Raw genomic sequence first — 16,232 nt, 5'->3', positions numbered from 1 at the left:
ATACAAGGGTATGAATATGGAGTTTCACTAGGTGAATTGTTATTTCATGGCAGACTCCATATAAAAGTGCTGAGTTTTCTATCCCCCAAAAAGGTGGCAGCAATAAGTCACAACAGACAAAAAAGCATATGATATTTACAAAGAAAACATCCAAACCTGTAAACAGTAATTATTGAGAACAGACAAATATTATTGTAAAGATTAAATACCTTTTAAATGAGAATTTTATTTAGCAATTAAATGTTTACGCTAGCCTTTATGAAAAAGTCAAAGGCAACAATCCCAATATACAACTTACTGCATCAAAGCTGTGGCCATAAACTGGCCCTATTATTATTTATTGATTTATATAGCGCCATCAAATTCCGTAGTGCTGTACAACGGGTAGACAGGACATAACAAGTAGTATGTAACATAAATTAATAAATAAACAGAGACAACAGGTGAGGAGGGCCCTGCTCAAACGAGTTTACAGTCTAAAGAGTTTCTTTTAATAAAATTCCCTCCTCAGTATTTCCTTGTTGCCATTTATATTATATCTCGATGTAAAAATCAAAATCAAGAGAACTCACAATCGTTGGCTTTATCTGTCTCCTCTTGAACCAGAGTGTGGTGTCGGCTGAAGTTAATAATTGCAATGTCCTCTAGCATCTGCTCTGCTTTACGCAGGTTTTTGGCACGATCTGTGACACTCACTTCCCCTTGAAGGGATTCATAGTATATCATCTTATCAAGCACCTCTGTTAACAAAATGAAATTGCATATATTGATGAAAAATCTAATGACATGCCGTTTTTTAAACTGTAAAAAAGTACTGTAACCATGGCCTGAGATTAATTTAATAGCATACTTAATTTGTTAAGGCGGATGCATGATGCTGTAGATCAATGGTAAGAAAATGGGATAGACGGGAGCATAGGGACGGACCTTTTGGAGACACTTTGACGCGGATGGGGTGAGGTGTATGGAGACACGTGTTTTGGTCCCCGGGGCAGAGCACTACATTATAATATGATGCACTTATTCCCGGTGTGCATGTATTTAAACCATTGTTTCCCAGGGGCTGTCTATCGAGAAACCATCTATTTTAAAAACTAAATGGGAACAATAGAGACTGACTGTTTGGGAGATGCATTGGATCCTCCATATACTTTGATGTGGCCCATTCAAGACTAGGAAGGATGCAATGCATCTTCCAATCAATGGGGGCTGCTAGTGCAGGGGAGTATATAAATACATTCTCCATATTTCAACCTTCTGCCATTGGGCTTCGGTGGACTAGTGTTACTTTTTTCAGCAGAGGTTTTTCAATTTTGCATCTGGATTTTTTTCTTTAAAAAAAAAAGAAATCAGGAAGCTCTTTCCTTGGGATGGATCACCAAATAATCGGTGGATAGGCCCTGTCTTTTTTTCACTTTTCCACAGGCAATATAAATTGGATTTTGTTGGACTGTACTTGAGCTATGATGAAGTGCCAGATTATTTTGATGCAGAATAGATGTGGCAAATTGGAGAAACAGGGAAGGGTCAAACCAACAGCTATAAATGTGACAGAGACTGAAATTGTGGGACAGTGGAAAATCAGCTAAATCACAGGATGTTCAGAAGTGACTGCAGATGTGATAAACCCCAGTTCCAAATTAGCATAGATGTTTGAGTCATTTCGATGGGTTGATGAAAGGACAGTTGAGCCTGGTAAATATTCTCCATGGGATTAATAATTCAATATATACCAACAAGCACGGTTCATTTATATCAGACCAACAAGTTGTCTGATTGACCCCAAATATTGGTGACCGGTGAATGTTTTTATCATGAAGGATCACATACATGAAACATGCTTTTACAAATATAATGTCAATGGCACGTGCTAATGGTATGTATGTTGTGACTATAGTGTATTTTCTTGTGTCTTTTATACAGTGTATCTGTCTGTTTGTTTTTCATCAATACTTGTGCTACCTAACCCACATGATGTCCAAATTAGTGGTCTCCTAAATAAATGCCTTCTACAGCTGATAATGTTAGTCATTATGAAAACAAAAAAATGTTTGTGTTCCCAAACAAGAGTCAGTTATATATAATGTTTTTCTGGTTTTATGTTTGAAAAGTGGCCTTCAACAATTTATTAGCTGAAATAAAAATGGCTATGATAAGTAAAAATAATAATCAGCCCAAGACCAAAGCCATGCAATCACTATAAAAGCCTACTAATACTGGGGTGTCAAACTTAATTCTCAGGGGTGGAATAAGGCCCCAACTCATTTTATAAGTTCCCCAGTTGGCTTTACGGATGGGGGTAGTCACTGCCCTCTGTCAGTACTATTTAAAATGCATATCTGGTGTATCTTTAAGACTATTGATTATCCCTGTTCCGAACCAGCAGATTTCTTTGAGTGTCTGAGCATTATTCTACGCACGTGTATATAATAAGAAATGCAGAGACATAAGTGGACTAAAAACAGCGATATGAGGGCAAGGGATGAGGCATGACATAATGACAATTAGATGCTAAAACCTAAGCTAGAATTATTAAAATAGTAAAGGCAGAAAAAACATATATCTATACCTTGTATGCCATCCTTTATATCATTAGCTTGTTGTGCAATAAGATGAGCTCGCTTGCTTGTGTCCATGGTTTCCTTGTGTATCTCAGAGCCTTTGATCTCTGCTAGATTTCCCTAGAAATAGCCAATATCAACACAAGTTTAGAATGTTGTGGTCAGCGTTTATACACCAAGTTTATTTACTGTGCAATGCAGAACATTCCAAACACAGTGTGAAAACTGATCTGATATTATAGACCACATGTTAAAACAATGCAGATTTATACTATTGAGCTTAAAGGCATGGTAGTTTATACAGTGCACATTTTTATTTCAACAGGACATATGTTGTTTATTTATACATACTAACGTACTAGATAGCAACCAAACTTAACAAATTGTTCCTAATTTCTAAATGTTTGACTGAGGCACACTGAGGTCCCGAAATGGACATTTGGCTTGTTATCAGAAATATTCTGCTCCCCGAAAAACACATACTGATTTGATAGATAGCCTGACATTTGGCCATCCACTACAGTTCCAAAACAAATTCTAAACATAGCAAGGTAATACTTGTTGCTTCTTATACTGATAAGAAAAGAAAATTCTGCACACCATATGTTGAATCCCGCAGTTTAATTAACGTATCAACCATGTCACACCAGACCTTTAACGAACCTTAACTTAAAAAAAACCTACATCTTAATAAATAAGCACATCAACATGTACTATTTAAATATACCAACCTTCGTTGCTAATTCATTCACTTCTGCCTGAAGAATGTCAGCTTCAGTTTCAACACTGTCAATCTGGAGGTTTGTACGTATGGACTCGCTTTCTTTGTCTGCCAAACTCCCCTGAGTTAAGGTAAAGAGAATTGTGTCACTCGGTACAACACAATCCTATACAACACATATACCAGTAGCTTATATTACTTGTATTACCAAGACCTAGGATTTCCCTCAGTAACAAACACATTACTTTGTGTATCGTAGACAATTGTGGTTACAAACAGCACAGAAGCTTTTGAAAACTTATTCTTCTGTTGTAATTCTTCTGTTCTTAACTGTACCTTCCATTAAGAAGCACTTCTACCTATTGTTAATGAACTGGGGTTGTATATGTATAAAATGTTTTTTTTTTTTAAAATAAATAAAAAGATCTCTCATCTTCGTAGCAACCAAATGTTCCTGCTATTCATTTCATGGATTGATATTGTACATTAAAATCACTATTTCAAACTTTGCATGAGAATCGATTTTATACTTAACCTCTATTACAGATGCCTTTTTAATTTTTGAGTTACCTAAGTTTAACTCCCAGGTTCCTTTTTTTTCCAGTTTATCATAATGTTAAAAGAGAGGAAGCATTATGATCTTGGGACTTGTTTGTGTAAACAGGGACAAGGAAATACAGATTTTACAGATTTTGTTACCTTAAGGTGGAAAATAGTAGAATTAATTTTGGTGAGGTATTTTTGGGCGGCAGCACCAGTTGATATGCTCAGTATAGTTGCCCTTGTTCCATTGACTAACAATGATGTTCGTCGGAGGTCATCAATCAGGTCCCAGATACATTTATCACAATCTAGTAAAACCAAAACACAATCAATAGAGAAATGCTAACTTTGCTTAGGCATCAAAATGTTTAGAATTCAAAATTTTGATTTGTTCCTGGATTTCTGAAGCACTGTGCCAGGGCTAAAGTTAATAAAACTAATAATAAAACCTACTACAAAGCAGAGAATGACAAGTACAATTTTGCTAATTCTGTGGTTTCCACTCTACACTAGCTTTAACCAGAATGAATTAAAAAATAAAAGATGCAAAAAAATAAACATAGACGAGGCCATCATGGAGCAAGGGAACAGCTTGTATGTTCTTTAAAGAATGTTTGTTTTTGAAGAATACAGTACTACAATATGTTGTTGGCAGGGATTGGTTCAGTTATGAGAACCTGTGAGGGCTGCCTGAAAATTACTCGACGGTCTCTAATTTAGGAAGTGTATCCCACGTCCTGCATTGTTGTGATAAGGGCAGTTCAGATGTCCCTCTTTGCAGCTCCATCCTAAGTGTACACAGTGATGCAGCCAGTCTGAAGGAAGGAGTCAACGCTCAACAGGATCATGTGTGGGGTTAGCCAATTTGTGGGCGCCTGTATCACTATTTTTACCCAAAGGTGTAAGCCATTTTAAACATTATGCATTAATGTATGAAGCATTAACTGGCTGGCCTACTGTCTAGCCTTGACCTTCTGTTTGGAAGAACATGTAGAGGAAAATGACTTACAACACAGATTGTAATTATGAAAATATTTTTTTTTAAAAGAAAACTGTAAAACTTACCGAATGAACAGTCTGAACTAATTGGTGAATCAGGATCTTCTAATAAACACTCTCCAGTTTTATTGTTACATGGCCCTCCTCCACAGTTACATTCTAAGGGGACAGAAGAAACTATTATATATCTGTATTCTTAAAAATCAGCGAGACAATATGTGAACGGCGGTATATTTCTGGCTTGGGAGCATCTCAAATACTACCTCTTATGTGCTATTACAAAGGAAAAATATCTCAGTGTGATCTTGCCAGAAGGGCAGTCCAGAACATAAATGTGAGGCGAATTTCCTCTGGACGAGGGAACCAACAATCCAGATAAGGACATTTCGGCCTTCAGGGGCCTCATCAGTGGAGTCTAGTTGGCATCCATCTAGGTACATTAGATGAAGGATATCAATGTCTGGACCCACCGTTCCACTTGGGGTGGGTCCCAAGAGTTCCCGAAGGGAAAATAGCATAGAAAAACTTAATAGCCTGTCCTATGGTGCATTCCCGGCTTGGAAGCATCTCCATCAACATACCAGTCTGATCCTGTGGAAGGGCAGTCCAGAATCTAAATCCCCTGCACAAGGCAACTATGAAACCCAGACGTCAGTGGGGTCCGGTTGGACAGGCTATTAGGCGGCTGTCCATCCTTGTGGAAAGGTGAGTCCAGACATGAATAACCTTGCTCTCTTGTGCCTAGAGGGATACCCACCAGGCACAACTGACAAGACTCATGAAGGCCGAAACGTACGTATGATGTAGCTGGTTCCCTTGTGCAGAGAAAATTAGCCTTGTATTTCGGTTCTGGACTGCCCTTGCATCAGGATCAGACTGATATGTTGTTGGAGATTTTTCCTCTGTAATGGCACACATCATTTTTACAGACTGCAAGATATTTAGTTTTCAGTATGTGCACAGTGTTGTATCTGTCAGCACTTACTCTGACAGCCAGATGGACTGTAATTCCAGTACCCAGGCCTGCACCTCTCACATCTCAGACCTCCTGTACCATCTCTGCATTTACACTGTTGAGTTACAGGATCACAATAGTTATCCAGAGCCGCAACGCTGCACTCACACTTCTGACAGCCCAAGCAACTGTCATATCCATAGTATCCAGCCTGGGAAACAAAACATAGGGCATAATCAGGCATTATCCTATTCCATACATACAGTAACTTACACTACAACAGATGTTGCAGCTGGCAGCCTGGCTGGCAAGAGTTACATTTTTTTGTGAATGGAAAGAATTCCCAGGATTAGTTTAGGTTCTGTGAATTGTTGAATTACACGCTGTATTACAAACTGACCTTTTTCCTGGTCCCAGTGAAAAGGCTAAGTGGATATAGTTACACAATAAGTAAAAAAAATATGTGAAACCTTATCTAGTTACAAAAATATATGTGCAATTGTATTGTGTAAGATAAGACTACTGCTTTTTCCTGTTGTTTCCCGCAGTCAGTGGAGATTAACAGGAAATAGGCAGATCACTATTAAATAGCGTCATGTCAAAGTTACCTTATCCCTCGTCTCTGTAATGAAAGCATCCAGAAAGGCATATTATGTCATATAATCGACAGGATACTACTTCCCTAAAAAGGTTATTAATATTGTGAGAAAACTGCAATATAAACAGTTAGGCCTGGAAATATTTTTACACTGACGCAATTTTCATAATTTTTGGCTCTTTACGCCACCACAGTGGATTTAAAATGAAACAATCGAGATGTAATTGAAGTGCAGACTTTCAGCTATAATACAAGGGGTTGAAGAAAAATATTGTATGAAACATTCAGGAATTGCAACCATTTTCATACACGGTCCCCTTACTTCAAGAGCTCAAATGTAATTGGATAAATCAACACAATTACGATTATCATTTTTAATACTTTGTCGAAAATCCATTGCAGGCAATGACTGCTGGAACCCTGGAACGCATGCCCATGCCATCACACTGCCTCTACCATGTTTTACAGGTGATGTGGTATGCTTTGGATCATGAGCCGTTCCAAGCCTTCTCCATATTTTTTTCTTCTCATCATTCTGATACAGGTTGATCTTAGTTTCATCTGTCCAAAGAATGTTGTTCCAGAACTGGGCTGGATTTTTTAGATTTTTTGGCAAGTCCAATCATGGCCTTTCTGTTCTTGAGGCTTGAGAATAGTTTGCACCTTGTATTTGCTCTCATGAAGTATTTATGGTAGTCTTGTATAATGATATGCCTACCTCCTGGAGAGTGTTTTTCAATTTGCTGGAAGTTGTTAAAGGTTTTTTTTGTTTAACCAATTTAAAGGATCCTACAATCATCCACCAATGTTGTCTTTCATGGATGCCTATTTTGAATGCACCAAACTGTTGATGTGGCCACTAATAACTTTCCTGCTATTTCTCTGATGGATTTTTTTTGTAGAGTTTTTTGCACTGAGAGCTCCTTGTTGTGGGTTGCCAGCAACAGCTTCCAAATGAGAATGGCACACCTCGAATCTCGTCCTTTTAACTGCTTTATTGATGAGGAAATAACGAAGGAATAGCCCACACCTGTCCATAAAACAGCTTTTGAGTCAACTGCCTAATTAATTTCCGTCCTTTGAAAAAGAGGGAGCTACATATTAAAGACCTGTAATTCCTAGACCCTTCCTCTAATTTGGATGGGAATACCCTCAAATTAAAGCCGAGAGACTGCACTTTAAGCACATATTCATTATTCAACTGCAACTTAAATTTATTTTTGTAAACAGACAAAAGAACAAAGCTTATGTCAGCGTCCAAATATTTCCGGACCTAACTGTATATATATATATATATATATATATATATATATATATATATATATATATATGGGCATGGAGTACATGAAGGAGAGATTAGCAGGATGTACTTGTTGGCAGGATGTACTTGGGGGATGTAGACTTCCTTTCATTTACAAAGATCCTCATGTTTTTTAGATCATGGGAAAATGTTTTACTATCCTGCTATCTTCTGGTCAAGGGGGAAAACTAATGAAGAAAATAAAAAACAGGCTTTAGCATAGCCAATCAACATCTATAAACCACTTACTTTGTCTGAATCCTTATTCAAATTGGGATTATATTGCATGCTGATTGTGCATACTTTAATATCATGATTTTTATGTCAAATACACACAATATCCCTATCTCACCAGAGAATCTTACTACATTATGTTTTTTCTATGCATTTTTACAAGAATTATGCATACTGTACTCACCTGACAGCGATCACAACTAGCTCCTATGACACCTGGTTTGCAGTGACATTGTCCGGTAACATCATGGCAGAATGTGGTACCACACTTTGAACACTGACACTCTAGAAGTATAATTAATATATATTAACCCCAGCATACATGATCAACTAATCATATGGCCGATTGCATTATAGGTATCACACCATTGAGCTAATATTACACTATGAGTAAATAATATTATCTTTCTCAAATATGTAACTCCTCTGAAATGAATTCAAGTAATTATATCATGCATATATATCTACCAAGAAAAGTATTTCTGACTGTAAGAATGAATAGTGGATGGTTTAACGCTTTATCAAACAAAGCTGATATGGCAAATGTACAACTGAAACAGTACTCTAGTACTAGGAAGAGCTTGGCAGGCTTTTTATAAATCATATTCAAATCGGTGAGATTTCTTTAGTCACATTACAGAATAAGCCATGTATTATGCACGATGCCCTTCTTGCAGGAGCCAACTTGCCAGAGTTGTGCGTACTAGTTAGCAGGCAATGGAGAAAAAAATGTTCTTAACTGCTTAAACAGATAAATAAATCCCCAATATCTATGCCTTACATATGTGTTTTTTGAATGCTAGTTGCTGGGTATACACTGATTCCTTGCTCTAAAAGAAAAGAAATGCAAATTTATAGAAAAAAAGCTTTTCTGGAGGCAGAGCGGCATAAAGGGGGTTAAAAGGCATATCATGGGGCACTCTGCCTCGAGCAGCAGACGTTCGCCGGCTGTCAGAGACGAGAATTCCCTGCAGCACTGTGGGAAGGTCTGCGCGATGCCCTTAGACAACCTCCGCTGCCCGTGCTTTCGCCGGCGCTCGGTGGAAGTGCCGACAGCAGCTGAGCTTACCAGACAGGAGGATCCGAGTCCCCTGCAGTGCTGCGGGGGATCTGGATGTTAGTGTCATAGACAGACCTCTATTTGAGGTCTGATTATAAGACGACCTCGATTATAAGACGAGGGGTATTTTTCAGAGCATTTGCTCTGAAAAAAACCTTGTTTTATAATCTAGCAAATACGGTAAGTAATTTCTTTGTGTATAGGGCTGCTTTTAATATTTCTAAATCTAGCCAGAGCCACAATGAGTTTATGTACATTATACCAGCTCGTGATTCAATGTTAACAATATGTAGTTTTATTACAGCTTACAAACATATGATAACATGTCAGTTACTAACACAAACTTTTATATATATATATATAATACCTGTGCAGTTTTTTGCTATTCTGGCATCTCCATAATAGCCGTTTGCACACCGTTCACAGTTAAATCCAGAGGTATTGCGCATACAATTATTACATTGTCCAGTCAGCTCATTGCAATCCTCAAATATCAGATTAGGATCTGAATTCCCACTACAGTCACATTTTTTACAAGTGCTTCCTTTCAATAAAGGGTTTCCATAGTAGCCTGGGGCACATCTTCAAAAAGAAAAGAGGAAAAATAACACATTTAGACCTGCACTTAATTAAAATAAACTATTTTGTAAATCACGTCGTAAATAGCTAAAGCTGAAGCAAATGAATCATGGTTTACATCAAAACCTTTGGGATACAGCTCTCATTTTTTTTAATCTTAAGGTGCTTACAGCTGTTTGCATAAGATATACTCTCCTACTTCATTACTATGTTTCCTAAGCAGGGACCTGTAAGTCCTAACATTTTTATGTTATAATATTATACAAGTTAAATCTCTCTTCATTTTGATGAACATCTGGATACTACTAAAATACTGCTAGCAGCATTTCCATCTCACTTGGACGCCCACAGCAGAATTTAATAAAAACATTTTTTTACAGTACTATTTTGCATAATGGCAGAGATCCTTTGGGTTGTTCACCAGAAATCTCAGCTGTGTTTATACCTTTCACATTTGGGACCAGCATAGTTTTCCCTGCAAAGGCAACGCATTGAGCCACGCTTCATTCCACAAGAAAGAGCAAAACTGCAAAATAAAATTAAAATATAGTTAAAAGTGTACCAAAAAAGGCTCACGTTCAACCAGACAATACTAAGGATGATTACAGCTCCTTTGCGACTTGGACAAAGCAAAAACTACAACTGCACATAACTATTCATCCATAATGTATGCTTCAGATCTTAATTATACCTCTGAACTCTGGTAAATCAAGATTATTGATAGTCTCAACAGCTGGTTAAATTTATCTAAGTAATAGGCCAGCTTTAAAGTTATGGTGGTGCTTGGGCCGAGCTTGAAATGCTGATTGTCCTTTTCAGTTACCAAACCCATATGAAGAAAAATATGAAATATAAGTAAAGTTCACAACATCTGAAAAATACTCGATCAAAGTTTTTTTATTACCAAAAAGAAATTCACAGAAAGTGGCATTGGTGCAAAGTGTGAACATCTAGAGGAAAGTTGCAGCGCAGATGCCACCAGTCAACCAGGGGACATTATAGTTTACAATAGTAACTGATCTTGTACCATGCTGTTTGTAATGCATTCTGTTCTAGTATACCCTTTAAAAACGTACTCTCCAATATCTTGGTCTAATTGACTCCTCTGTGGCTTTTCTGTACGGATATTTTTCATTTAAATAGAAAGAAAACAGCCAACATAAGGAAGATATCCTACACAACATTTAATAGGGTTCCAAAATTACGACAAACCCTTCTCTGTGTCTTCCAATAATCAGACAGTGAAACTTTAAGAACACTTTTGGGACTGTACAAAGAGAAGAGACATCTGGCGCTATCTAGAGAGTTTCCTGCATTTGCCTCTTCGCTACATTCATACGAGCTAGTAATTCAGTTCATGGGAACTACAGAGAAGCAAATGTTCCCATCAGAGTTATGATGAGATCATGTGTTCTGCTTCGTATCCTCTCCCTCTGGAGACACAAACCAAATTCTCAAGCATTTCACATTCTTTAAGAATGAAAGTCATAATCAAAACTTTTATTTTGAGCATGTTTACAGTAAATTCTAAGAAAACATAAGTATGATTAATTTAATACACTCTTCTATGTTCTATTAAATGAACTGGGATATTGTACGATGAGTCACTTAAGTACATATGTAGAAAGGTACAGAAAACATGAGCTAACATGTAAATAAGTACAGGCAGAATCAACTGAACATTACATTAAGCAGATTTAAAATCTAGCTTGTTATATGTACTACTATGATGTCATTTATTATGACATAAATCACAGCTAGGTTTATCTCTTTGATATTTGTTAATTACTTTCAAGACACACCTAGGCAGAACCATATTTAATGAACCACACTCATTTACAAAGAAAACATGGGAAATGTAAAAAAATCAAAAGCTATATAAAACAACATGAATAGTGTATTACTAAAGTTACTTTAATTTTTTTAGACAGTTTTCCGTTTGGTAAATCAAGAATTCTGGTTTTGGCAGCAAGTGGACAATGAACTGTGCATTGTCATCAAATCCAGTGTAAGTATTAGATTTACTCACAAGTCATGTACTTAAATGGTTCTTAATGTGTGTTAAAAACAGAACCATTTCATTTTACAGATAATAAAACAGGGCCCTGCACTGCAGCTACATACTGTTCTATGATCTATCTAGGTTTAAGTAAAGTGGAGTTCTGAGGTATGATGTCATGTCACTGCATTCCACTTCTCTTAGACCCACAGAGCAGTAAGTAGCGCCAGTGAAGGGCCCTCCTGATTTGGACTTGGGACAGGATAAGGAGGGTTCTTCTCCATGGTGGAAACCCCACTTGCTCCTTTCTATGGGCAAAAAGGCCATACAAAGCATTTTTACTCTGGGCCCTACAAACTCTGAAGGCAGTTCTTCCTTAGTAGTACCTTCTTCAGGTGTAAACATTAATAATTACATCAGAAGAATTGATCTTTGATATCTTGAAAGCTTACAGTAACTCTACCTCAGACTCTATGAACACTGTCTTCTAAAAAAGTGTCACAATCCTGAAAAATGGTGACTAGTGACACACTCGCTTGCTCAAATGTGCTGATAATGTTTTTTTTAAAAATCTGATAGCACGTTTCCCCCATTCATTACATACTTGTTGGAGCTGGTTGGCAGTGGGCATGGACAAGCGAGGCAGTTTCTCAAAACGCCGTGAATCAAATCTTCCATGTATCCAGGTGGGCATTTATCACAGCGTTCACCTGTAGTGTTTCGTTGGCAGTCCTGTATTAAACAAGTACAGGCATTTTTATTATTATGTTTTCAATATTAATTGCGCATTAGTATTATTACAGTATCATTAAATGCAATAATATTCCTCTACGAGCGAATACATTTGGATAATGCTTATGATGTATTCAAAATTAAAAAATACCAGAACCGATAGCTTTATTTTTAAACAAAAGGAGAATCCTGTTAACAATGTTAATCCTGTTAAAGCCGAATGTGAATTGTACTGGAGTTGTGCAGGACAATAGCAGTAAATGGTCTATGTTATCACCAAATGAGATGGGGTAACATCCCATACAATACTAATATTGTGTATAGAGCATAAAAGATAATCTGTACATTATAACGAAGAACCCTATGTGAATTGAGTACTGCAATTGAGAATGGTTACTTTGCTTATGGTGTCACATGTTAATGTCATAAAAGTAGGAACAGATCCAGTAAACCTATATTGTTTTCTTCCGGGTGGTTCTACACATCTGTTTGCAGAAAGATACAGAGCTTGACCCTACGTTCAACATTAACAGTGCAAATCCTGTTTAGGAGACAGATTCCCTTTAATACACACATTGAAAAAGCGGTTAAACACATGCTCACAACCTTGCAGCCCTTGAGATATACTGTAGGCTGTAGGGGAATGCATTTTTTCTTATAACACCCGCTGTTATGGCACACTTGTATATGACCCTAGAATCTTGCAAATTCCCAAAGGGACACCACTAGAACAACAATATGGCTAACATTATATGGTACACATTACTGTGGTTAGAAGACTTGTGTGGACGTTACCACAGAACTATGGATACATCACAGCTTTCAAGGTTTACAGTACTTGGACTCATGTGCATTGGACGTTGTTGTTCAAAGCTGCTACTCTATGTATATACAATAACAAAAAGCATCTGTGATTGGGAAACCTTTTTAAAAACATTGTGTTTGGCCATAAGCCAAAAGTGTGGCAGATGAAGGACTAAAGCACTAAAGGACTAAAGCACAGTAAATATGGTTCCAAACTTCATCAGGGGAAAGGATAACATTTACAAATAACATATTTGGTGATATAAGAAAGTAAACCAAAGTAGCTAACTGCATACCTAGGAGCCAATGAATGCTTTAAGCAGCTCTTATTGTTAAAGGAAGGCACTAAGTAATAATAGTACTTTTAAGAAGTACTGTAGAACCCACTCACTATTGATAGAAAACAAAATTCAAGGGCGCTGATGTTTACTGGAGTGGTCAATATATGATTTTTCGAAGTATTCTTTATTAAAAGTTCTGTTTTATACTCCAATTGGATTTCTTGTTTGTGATTAATGCTGACCTGATTGCTATGTAGTTTTCTGTTTTATGCTTTATTCTTTTTCCATCCAATTAGTGTGTGGACAATTTATACAGTACCCTATGGCTCCAATGATGCCCATCCCATATACTGTAGGGCAGCACTTCACATGTGTATATGTATCAATTGGCCAATGGGGTCACCCTAACACCATTGTGCTTCAGAGAATAAAGCAAAGGCAAGTTTCCGGTGTTTAATCACGGTGACAGGTCCTGTGTACAAGGTAGTATTCTTTCTATGAACATCAGAACCAGTACCTTTTACATAAAACAAGTGTTTGCATTGTTATCTTGGAAAAGTGAGTTCCAGTGGTCAAACAGGTTCCGGAAGAAGCCACACACATTTATACCTGGACAGGGCCATGTACTGCCCTTGGAATAAAACCCGCATTCACATGTGGAAATGTTAGAATGTTGATGTTAAAATCAATATACTGTATAAATGCTATCTAATTAAATAACATCATCCTACAGTTAGATTATAGCAATAAAAATAAACATCAAAACACATAAACATCAAAATGCATTTCAAAACAGGGAAGTCTATGCATTTGATGAAAGATAAATAGACTTCTTGTAGCCTTGACCTTCCTATTGCAAAAAATGCCATTTGTCTTCCTTCTTCATAGCACTTAACAGTGACTCGTTTTGTTTTGTCATATTATATCTTTTGAACTTTCCTGTTTGGAATAAATCATTGCTTAAATAGAGAATACATATTGAGTTGAGAGGAAGGATTGTCATGGTAAATTCTTCTCTTAACTATTCCATATGTGATAACATTGGTTTGACAGTGGAGGAAACATAGGACACAAGGGACATTTGTCAAACGATTTGTTATGAAATCCAGGGTATTTTTTTTCTAAAAAAATAGTTCAGTGAGGACTTTTGTTTCTCCCATCTCAATTTTACAATTCATTCCTGAACCTGCTTTCAGGTTTTGATGGTTCAGTTGGTTTAATGATTATAATATAACATTTTAATGGCTTGATAAATTGGGTAGCAGCAGACATTTAAACAACAACCACAATGCATACAATGATCACTCATCACTACAAATGCCTTTTTTTACTGCACTAAATGTTTGAAAATTGCCTCTTGAAGATTATTTTCCATAAAGCTCTAAACATCAGTTTCCAAAAACCACTAAACTGATGGACTTAGCAAACTCTAGATATGGCATTTAATTTCCATCCATCTTCCCACAGAGCAGTCAGGTTTTAATAGGGCCTTTTATCTTCTGGAAACACAACTCAGATGAATCAATGAATTATCCTAACGGTTCTTAGCTGTGTTTTTAGGATCAGGACACTGTAAAATATGGGTAATTTTGAAACAAGGACTGATATTGGTCCCTGAAATTTGCTTTTGTGGATTTTGGGGATGAATTTTATAATTTCTTTATCCATAAACTTAGTGTATATGTATGTATATGTATAGATATATGACAGATATATAGATTGTTGGTAAAATGTTTTCACCTAGACAACCTAACATCACTTAATGGCTTAAAGTAATAAGGTATGCTTACTAATATCTAGATCACCCACAGGCAGAAGTAGGCAGCAATAAACATCTCATGTGCATCTTATTGTTATAACAAATTTGGTCATGGACACTAATGTCTGTTTAAGACACTTTGTGTATCCTTGGCTCTAGATTCCAGCAATTATGGAAATTTCTTCCTTAGTTACATGCTTTTTATTTCATTTTGTTGTAAAGTTTCAAATATACTACTTCAAACATTTGGGGTCACATAGCTGCGTTAACATAATTGGTTTTCTAATGATCAATCAGCCTTTTAAAATTAAACTTGGATTAGCTAAAACAGCGTGCCATTGGAACACAGGAGTGATGGTTGCTGATAAAGTGCCTCTGTATGCCTATGAAGTTATTCCATTTCAAATAAAAATAAAAGATATAAAAAATTGTTTACAGCTACAACAGTCATTTACAACACCACCAAGTCTACACTGTATTTCTGAACCATTTAATGTTATTTTACTGGACTAAACCTGCCTTTCTTTCAAAAACAAGGACATTTCTAAGTGACCTCAAACTTTTGAACAGTAGTGTATATTAGAATTTAAACTGACATGCAAACATCAAACATTTAGTCACAATCTAAGATTATCTATAGTAGACTTTGGGGAGATCATGAAAAATTCAAGTAAAACCACAAAACACAATATAATGGCACCAACAGCACATTTTAAACATGCATGGAAAGACAGTGTCATAGACCCAAAAGCTTTCCATGGCATATAAACATTTGTTCTCATTATGTCTCCAACCATCTTGATTTTGGCAGTTCTACCCAGAACTGGAGCCAGACTGATGCTATTTCTGGCTTGTAAACTTGTGCCCCTTTTTTCCTGATAAAAAAAAAAATGTTGTGTTTTTTTGTATTATTTTCAAATTAACATAATGATATTCTGTTCTGTTTGGTGACCTATTTCCCTCTGGGGACATATGTATTTTTTTATTTAACCCTTTAATGACAAGACTGTTTTTACTTGTAGTATACTTTGGGACAAAGGCTGTTTTAACATTTTTGCGGTGTTGCTGTTTAGCTGTAAATTTTCTTCTGACTTCTGGCACCCATAT

The 16,232-nt window shown here is 36.6% G+C and overlaps 1 protein-coding gene across 1 annotated transcript in view; it reads right to left on the bottom strand.

The window, feature by feature from the left end:
- Positions 1-16,232, bottom strand: part of LAMA4 (laminin subunit alpha 4) — a 51,390-nt gene that overhangs the window by 23,856 nt on the left and 11,302 nt on the right. The window contains exons 3-12 of the mRNA XM_053459014.1: positions 12,154-12,281; positions 9,996-10,076; positions 9,339-9,553; positions 8,096-8,196; positions 5,810-5,990; positions 4,891-4,983; positions 3,982-4,133; positions 3,293-3,403; positions 2,570-2,681; positions 573-740 (exon numbers count right to left, since the gene is read on the bottom strand). Coding sequence (XP_053314989.1) covers positions 573-740; positions 2,570-2,681; positions 3,293-3,403; positions 3,982-4,133; positions 4,891-4,983; positions 5,810-5,990; positions 8,096-8,196; positions 9,339-9,553; positions 9,996-10,076; positions 12,154-12,281 — 1,342 coding nt within the window. The remainder of the gene's footprint in view (positions 1-572; positions 741-2,569; positions 2,682-3,292; positions 3,404-3,981; positions 4,134-4,890; positions 4,984-5,809; positions 5,991-8,095; positions 8,197-9,338; positions 9,554-9,995; positions 10,077-12,153; positions 12,282-16,232) is intronic.

The sequence above is a fragment of the Spea bombifrons genome, chromosome 3, assembly GCF_027358695.1.
Source record: "Spea bombifrons isolate aSpeBom1 chromosome 3, aSpeBom1.2.pri, whole genome shotgun sequence".
Classification (NCBI taxonomy): Eukaryota; Metazoa; Chordata; class Amphibia; order Anura; family Pelobatidae; genus Spea; species Spea bombifrons.
Note: the sequence above shows the minus strand (reverse complement) of the source record. Positions and strands in the feature narration are given on the sequence as shown.